The 8,567-nt window shown below is 44.2% G+C and overlaps 1 protein-coding gene across 2 annotated transcripts in view; it reads left to right on the top strand.

The window, feature by feature from the left end:
* Positions 1-288: 288 nt before the first annotated feature.
* The window catches only part of ptch1 (patched 1), a 51,498-nt gene continuing 43,219 nt past the window's right edge, over positions 289-8,567 (top strand). The window contains exons 1-2 of one of the 2 annotated variants that reach the window (XM_076890947.1): positions 289-311; positions 3,426-3,618. In XM_076890947.1, coding sequence (XP_076747062.1) covers positions 309-311; positions 3,426-3,618 — 196 coding nt within the window. In that variant the 5' untranslated portion in view covers positions 289-308. Of the gene's footprint in view, positions 312-1,390; positions 1,967-3,425; positions 3,619-8,567 lie in introns of those variants that run through there. The other variant, XM_012918081.5, reaches the window with a different exon arrangement.

Raw genomic sequence — 8,567 nt, 5'->3', positions numbered from 1 at the left:
GCCTAAAATACTGGAAGCTGCTGCTGCGTGATTGGCACAGTTTACGACGAATCACGTGACAATCAAAGGGTCCTGCCTATGAAGCTAAGGAGACCACCAACGTGGCCAAAAAAGGAACAGTCCTATAATTGGGTAAACTTTTTTTCTGAGCATTCTGACTGTGACCAAGACAGATTACGATGCATCTCTTTCTCTCCTCACAACACTTAATCATTCCTTTTTATCTTTATTATAACTGACTCGTTTCGCTCTCCGAGGAGCGGGAAATCACGGATTTGTTCTGAATGTTCTCCCCACCAGGACAGAAGATGGTAAGAGCTCGGCTGGCAGCCACACGCCCAGAGTCAGCTTAGATGGCTTAGGTGTGAAGTACACCTGATGCTCTGGCGAGCCAAGAGTGGCTGCTGGAGTTAATTGTTTTGCTTATTATAACCTTATTATTTTGACCCGATGTCTGTTTATTTGAATTAATTTGTTTTTATCTTTATTTCATGAAAAAAGTTATATCAGAATAAAGTCAATTATAAAAATTATGCCTGCAGCACGGATAGATAAATGCTACCTCCTTTGGCAGTTTAGGGACATGAGATTATAATGAAATCCTAAAATCCGCTTGCTTACTGTGCAGCAAGATGTAAATGCACAAATAGTTCTTATGTATATCTGCATCTATATGAAATGTGATTTTTTTTTTAGCTAAATAACCATAATACTGTGATATTACCCTGTCGGATCACTAGACTAAAGGGGAGATAATTAGTCATTTGTATGCGTAATTGCGCATAAACACATCGCAGTTCTCTATAGGTAATATTTTCCCAGTTAGACGTTTTATCAAAGGGCTTTTGTTTTGCTTTGTAGAGAGCTGTGGTCCTGAGGCTGTGGCGTATTTTGATATGTACAAAACACTAATGAGCTGATTTTGGCGGTGTTGGACTCTAAAGATCGCAACAACAGTATAGCCTACAAGCCGCCCCCCTCTCATTGAACCAGTTAGAGGATCATCTGAGGGGAAAAAAATAGTTAAAGTTCTGACATGCCAAAAAGCCCCCTCCGATGCACAAACGGGTAGCTTGTATTTGACTTCGGGTCCTCTCGGGGAAACGCTTCATTATTGTAACGGAGCTCTACGTGAAAACCTGAATGCACCAAATGGGTTCGACTCTCGGCGAGCCTCCCCTGAAGTTGGAGATGCTCACATGAGGTCTGCCTGCCTGGGTGGTCTCTCTACTTTAGTGAGCTGTTGCTAAGCAGCTAATAATAGTCGTGTTTGCTGAGTAATTTCTGCCCTTCTGGAACCAATCAGATGCAAGAAACTCCTGCAATCTGACAGCCCCAGAGGCGGGATCTCGAGTATTTTTTTCCTCTTCTCACCCCTCCTCTTTCTCTGCCTCCAAATGGAGAGAGGTCTTTTTCTTCATTTCTATTGAATCTCAGAGTTGGCCGTGACGCGCGGCCCAGGGGAAGACCACATAGATGTCACCAGAATGCTACGACTATCGAGGTTTCATACCCGACAACTTGTGTATGGAAATCACTTCGCGAAGCTCGCTTTTTGAGAGAAACTTACTTTTTTAAGAGACACGGTGAATGCGGTGAAAGCGGTGGAGACCTCCGGATCACGAAATGTTGGGATGGAAGGCGCAGACTTTGACTCGCCGTCTCCAACAGGAGTATGAAGCCCTACTTCACGGGTGTGAGATCTCCGAGAGTGAAACTCTGTTCTCTTGGGATATCGCTACACGCTTTCGGGGAAATACTATAAAGTGGGAAACCATATCGCTGTCCCCGCAACATGGCCTCGGCTGGTAATGCGCCCTCCGAGCAGGAAAACAGAGACCCCGATCGGCCGAGGATAACGCGGAGGAACAGGGGGGACTATACCCGCAACACACCGCTGGATTTGGAGTATTTGCAGCGGCCGAGTTACTGCGATGCGGGCTTTGCTCTGGAGCAGATTTCAGAGGTGCTTTTATTTCTCATCTTGAACGGGAAAAGGCTTTGTGATGCTGCTTTCATTGTATTCGTCGAAAAGAAAAAAATGTGGCCAAACTGTCCAGTCGCTGCTAGGTAACGGGACGGGCTGGGCACGGGGTACACAGCGGTAAGGCAAGGTTGCAGAAAAGCGCAAAGTAGTTGTGTTTGATTTCACGCGACTCTTCCGATGCAACCGGCTTATGATGAAAGATGTGCTGCAAGTTCTAAGTGCCCGTTTCCCCAGTACAAACACGCGATTGTTTCCAGTGCATCCCCAACCTAGAGCAGTCCCGCACCAGGCAATAAACATGCAGCTTTTACTCTCGCAGGCAACGCTGCCATTGACCGTTTCATAACATCCAGCCTTTCTTTTACGCGGAGCACCCAAAGCTTTAAAGAGTTTCGGTGACACTGTCTAAACTTGGGTGACTCGTGTAAAGAGGAGGAAAGTAAAGAATCCATGTGGCTGCCCTCTTCCGTTCACAAATATTGTGATTCCTCCCCGTGATAGCTCCTTCACTTCCCCGTGCAGGCCGGAACACACGAGCGGCCAGACGGGGAGAGCGCGTGTGAGTGCGTGGTGGTGGTATTTGTGGTTTTACCACATGCGCCGATTCAGGGTATTTAATATCACCGGGCGATGTGTGCGTGCAGGTTACTTCAGTAGCAATCACACTACACCTCAAAATGTAACAGTTTCTGTCAAGTGGGGAGCATGTGGTCTACAGTGCATTCAGTATTTTATTTTATTCTGTCTTTTAAGACTTATAGTCTGCTACTAACAGCAGTATTGTGCTTCCAATGGCCATTTTACATAAAGAGTAGAACAAAGACACAAGGGAGCCTGCTTAGTAGTTGTGGTTTGACAGTTATGTCCTGTTTACCTGTGTCTACTCTGGAGGTCCAGATGTACTTATTTTGGACTATTAAAAAAAAATTATATATATATTAATATTATTATTATTATTATTATTATTTGTATTCACAACTGGTTATTGTGGCTGTGAAGTGACAGGGAATGTTGGTACCTTCCCAGTGCATGTATTATGCTAAGGATTCTGATCTGACAGGACCTGTAGCTCGCACTCTGGGGAGTCCTCAGCACTGCCCAGGATCCCCAGCAGATTTGTGGTTTTTCAGTGAATAAAGGTTAGCAGAGGGATTTAGTGGATGTGTTGGAAGATCCCAGCTCTCTGACTTTAGATCCCCGGTTGTAGGTAAATGTGCAGTCTTACTGAAAAGAGAGCAGGTGGGATTCTTTGATCAAAGAGAGGCTTGTACTTTAAAACTGTAAAGGTTCTTTTAAGTGGACACATTTATTGTTGTAGCTTATTTGCATGTATACCATAAAATCTTTTGTCTTTAACCCTACAGCCTCACCTGAGCAGGTAAGTATGGTGCTTTGTCTGTTAACTGACAGTAACTCTGGGACTCTTGTCTTATCATAGGGGAAGGCAACTGGGAGGAAAGCACCTCTGTGGCTGAGAGCGAAGTTCCAGAGACTTTTATTTAGGCTGGGCTGTTACATTCAAAAGAACTGCGGAAAGTTTTTGGTTGTTGGCCTCATGATTTTTGGAGCTTTTGCTGTGGGCTTACGGGCAGCTAATTTGGAAACGGATGTGGAGAAACTCTGGGTGGAAGGTAAGACGCTCTTGATTATTTTGTTTTTTGACAAGCTGTGCAATTCATGATGTTTTTAAGTGTGACCTGCTGGGACTTTTCTTTATTTCAGTGCTTTTGAAACTGTTTGACTTCATATTGCATGTTTGCAAGAATTTGACACAGTTTAGTTTGGAGGAAGAAGGTTTGTTGGTGTTACTTAATGAAGTAGGTATGGGGATTGTTTATTGTATAGGTGCTGGCAAGCACCCAAGCAAAACTTGAAAATACTTGCCTATTCCCAACACACTTAGCTTCTAAAACCGTTCTAGATGCACACATAAGATGTGCAAGGGCTGAGTGTAACTATGCTCATAACAAGTTGTAATTAAGTTCATAAGGGGCTTTCGGGGTAGAAGAAATTTTTGTGAAAGCCGCCATTTTGTGAGATGTGTGTGAGTGTGTGTGTGTGTGTGTGTGTGCGCGTGTGTGTGTCTGCCTGCCTGCCCCCAGCAGTTGACTGTGTGTGGTCCCGTTTTGGACAGCTCTCAACTTTCCAAAAAGATTTGTCTCTGGCTGCAGGGAAAAAGCGGAGTGAGGGCAGGAACTCGTGTTTGCGGGGTGGATGGAACATTTGTTAGTTTTCCTTGTTTTTGAAATTCCTAAACAACTTATGAAGAGTGAAAATATATAAGGAAGAAAGAAACTGTGCATATGGGTGGTGCTTGTGGGGGGTTTAAGGGGAAGGGGCTGAGCTTTTTTTCCTTTCCTTTGATCCACATTCCTGCGCTTATGGGTAGAGTTGGCTGTAGGAGTCATGAATGGAGGAGCAGACTTGTTGAGAAATTGAAGTGGAGTACTGTTTGGTTATAAAAATGAATGCATTTTTTTAGCGTGTGCTTGTGTGGTTGCCTTTTTAACTTTTTTAAACCACTTTGTCTCAGGTTTAAAAAAAAAAGTTAACAAGATCAAGCACTAAAGCAAACTGATTCCTGTACAGATCAAACACCACACCTCCTGCCCGGGGTTGGCTGTTCTCCCCTTGCGTGCAGCTGCAGGGGTCTGACAGACAGCGTGTTCTTCTAATCTGCGGCGCAGGCGCAGTTGGCAACAGTTTAGGCAGAGGGGAGCCTCTTTGGGATAGGAATCCTGATTATACTCAGAGGATCGCACTGTTTTCACACCCTTTCACATGTCTGACCACGGTCGCGTATACTAAAGTGACCGGCACCTTTTGGAACTGAATATTATTGCACACTTCACAGTGCATCATTTACTCTTACACACAAGTGCTCAAATGAATTAGTAATATATTTATAACTTCTTGTAATTTATGTAAAAAAATGAATAAATCAAAGATTTGCAGGGACCTGTCGCCGTTTTGTTGCCTGTTTGATTTAATTTTAAACGCTGTGTGGGATTTTAACAAAAATTACTAAAAAATACTAAGAGCATCACTTTGGCGTCTTCCTTCTCATACTGCTGCCCTTCTCAAAGAACGGGGTTTAGAAACATTTTGGCAAACTTTTTATTTAAAGCATATTTAAAAGGACAGCAATGAAGTCTTTTGGCTTCAAGATACATTGCAAGTGCAAACTGTAGACTTATTTCAGCTTCTTCAGAGTACTGAGGTTAAAATTACTAAAAGCTATAGCTTCAGAGTTATTGATTCAGTAGGTAAACGGTCTTCTTGTAGCTTCTCAAATGTGAGAATTTTTAGATTTTCTCAGTTTCCCATTATTATTTGCACCTTTTTGTCCTTGCAAGGTCTGGTAACTTGTGATTTATCAGCATTTTCAGATGTTTCAGCTGATTCTGTTGCAAGTTTAGCGCTGCTGGTGTTGCATCAAATTCAGGATACTCAAACCCAGAGTGACTGTACACTTTTGTTTTGTTCCACCAATAAATTTTGGTGTTGACAGAACTGAACCTGACCTTGACTGACACACAAGTAGTGTAGTGACCTCTGGTAGGCATCTACAAAATGGTCTCATACTGGCTCACACCAAGATGCGAACCCCTGCTCGTACACAGGCTCTGACTACAAGACAGGGCTGCTGTGGTTTTCTACATCCCGATAAGTGAGGGGTTCCAGATGCTGGTAGGGAGAGATCTGTTTGTTTAGATTAGACTGCACAGCTGAGGGATAGATTAGTTCTGCCTGGACCGTGGAACGCTGTGCTGGGCCGTGCTGGGGGACTGGCCCATCGTCCGAGAGGAAAAAGAGGAGAGGACAGAGTGCCTGTTTATGTTTCATTTGGTTGGAACTGCAGGCGACCCATGGACGACCCCACGTGGAAGCTGTGTGGCCTGTGGATGCGTGCGCTCATACAATACAGCCCAGCTCCCATCAGATCTCTCAGCTCCTCCAGTGTTGACCGGAGCAACATTCACGTTTGCGATCTCGTGTCGTGTCGGTCGTCACCTGCTTTCTGATAGCTGCAGAGCAGCTGAGGTCTCCGGCAGACCGCCGTTAAGTCTCTACTGCAGTTAGCTTGTAGGTCACGTGCCACAGCTTTTGCAGGGATTGTCTTTTCTCACACAGTGCTCACTCAGCACTGTTTATAAATACTCTGACACAGGAAGTTCTGTTTATTAGACAAAGTGACAGAGACCAATTGGGAGTGAGATGCATGCCTGCACAAAGACGCAGTGGTGTCAGACCTCTGAGGATGCATGGAAGTTTGTTCTTTACTTAACAATCGGGGCAAGATCGTAAGATTTTCAGTCTTGTTTTCCCACTTAGAAAACATCAAAGTGACCGTGGTTTCTATTTAGGGCAGATTGTATCCACACTACAGACAATCTCTGTGTTTATATCCACTCACAGGAAATGATTAGTTCAAACAGGAAGCTGTAGTATTGTGGTGTACTGTCTCCCCACACACAATTGTGGTCTGAAGCTCTCTGTGTGCTTTCCTCAGTGTTGGAAAACATGCTCACTGGCTTGCGACCTCAGATGCATCCTCAGCTTAAACCTGAAGATCATCTAGATGATCTTGCAGTGATTAACAATAAGCCACATTCATGGAGAAGAGACATGGATAAGCGAGGAATGAGAGTCCTTTAGGTTTCCTCCTGGCTGCAAATGGAAAATGGAGCCATCCCTTGGCATTCTAGGTTATGGCAAAAACAGGCCAAATTGTAAAGAAAATAGGAGCACTGCCTGCCACTAATTAAAACAGTATCACATAAACATTGGCCTTCCTGTAGGACAGCCCCTCTCTCTTTTGCTCCGTTTCTTTGCGGAGAGAAAGGCTGGAGATTATGGAGCTGTGCTGATTGGGAAGAGGAGACGCAGGGAGGGGATGGTTTGGAAGTTGGGGCTTTTGAAGCTTGAGCTCTGGGCAAGGGTTGAAGTTGAAGCCAGGGGTGAAGCCGACGATGTGGAGCTGTGGGGTAATCATGGCTGGAGTTTTATTTAGTCTATAGATTCAGCCTAGACTGAAGCGAGGATGAATTAAGTGGCTGCATTTTGTTCTCATCACACCTCAGGATCCAGAATTGTGAATCTGTGGACCAAAGAGGTTTGATGAAGGATAAGTGAAGAACAGTAACTGGAGGAGAAGACAGAGGCTTCGTGTTAACACTGGCGACTGCTACGTAAACGGCATGTTTTTGCAGTATTGACCGATGTCAGAGTTTATTTTAACTTAGCTGTGCTCCAATCTTAAAACCACTGACATGTTGACATGGCTACACATCAGTGTTGACCTAGAAATATATTACATCCAGTCAGACACTTTGCTCCGTAATGATTGGTTAAGGAAAATTGAATCTCTTTCCCCTATGGAAACTTATTACCAAGAAGGAAAAAGAGTGTAATTGCCTGACAGTTGTGTCTGATATCAAATGTATGGCAATTATATGAATGATTCAAGTTTAAAAAGAGCTTGTGGTCTCCAGATTTATGGCTGGGACTGGGGCACAGGGCAGTGGATTGTAGTCTCAAGGTTGCAGACTGAGGGGAGGGCCTCGGTCCCGGAGTGCTTTCTTGGGGGGCATAAGTGCAGAGGCTGGGGGCCACTGGGGTAGACCCCTGAGACCCTGAGGTCATCTTGTGGAGGCCCCACTATTTAAAACCTTACCTGATACTCACCCTGTGGCCTGGGTGCAGAGTGAAGACTCACAGCAGAAGTGGGAGGGGGGGGTGGAGGAACTGCAGCAAAGGTCGCAGCTGTCACCGGTCACTGTTTGTATATGTTCACGTGCGGGCATGTCGCATGTGTATGCCTACTGTATAATAGAGCGCCTCAGTGCCAGCTGTTTTGTTTCGAGTTTGCACTCTTTTCTCATTGTGTGATGATTCAGTTTTGTGAGTTTCTGATCAAACTTTTAAAATCTCTTCTCCAGCAGAGGGCAGTGAATCTATTTTTTATTTAATCTCTGAATTACTGTATAATAATTTTATGTCAAATAAATATCCAAGTGCAACAACAGCGCGCATCATCATTCCAGCTTCAACAACAGAATACACTTGAAGGAGCGACATGTCACAGAGGGAGTAATTTCAAAGTCATACTGCAGAAATTTCACAATTTAATTTCCTTTTAAATTGAAAGTGGAGCGCCTCTAGCCTGTCCCTGAAATCAGTATGGTAACAGTTACAGTGGTGCCAGGCTATGTTTGTGTGGAGCCGGATTTAAGGTTTCAAAATCCAGTCTGATAGGATCAAATGTTGTTGTTGTTATTTTATTTTTTTTCTAAAGCCATTCCTTGCCCGTTCCTCCGTGTCTGTTTTGTATCTAGTATGATTAAGAACTGAGTCAACAGAGCTGGTGGTTGTTTTGTTGTTTTGCTGGTAATGGCAGTGGAAAAGGGTGCAGTATAATGTTAAGTGCATGCAGAAGAAGCCTTGACATCCTTTTTTGTGGAGGAGGAGGAGTGCCCTGAATGTGGTGTCTCCACTGAGAGGATTGTGGTTTGCATGGCTGAATTATTCAGCTTTTGATGTGTATACAAGCATAGATACATGCATGGGTGCATGTGCA

The sequence above is a fragment of the Maylandia zebra genome, linkage group LG12, assembly GCF_041146795.1.
Source record: "Maylandia zebra isolate NMK-2024a linkage group LG12, Mzebra_GT3a, whole genome shotgun sequence".
NCBI classification, from domain to species: domain Eukaryota; kingdom Metazoa; phylum Chordata; class Actinopteri; order Cichliformes; family Cichlidae; genus Maylandia; species Maylandia zebra.
The sequence above is the reverse complement of the archived record's forward strand: the minus strand, read 5'-3'. Positions and strand labels throughout refer to the sequence as shown.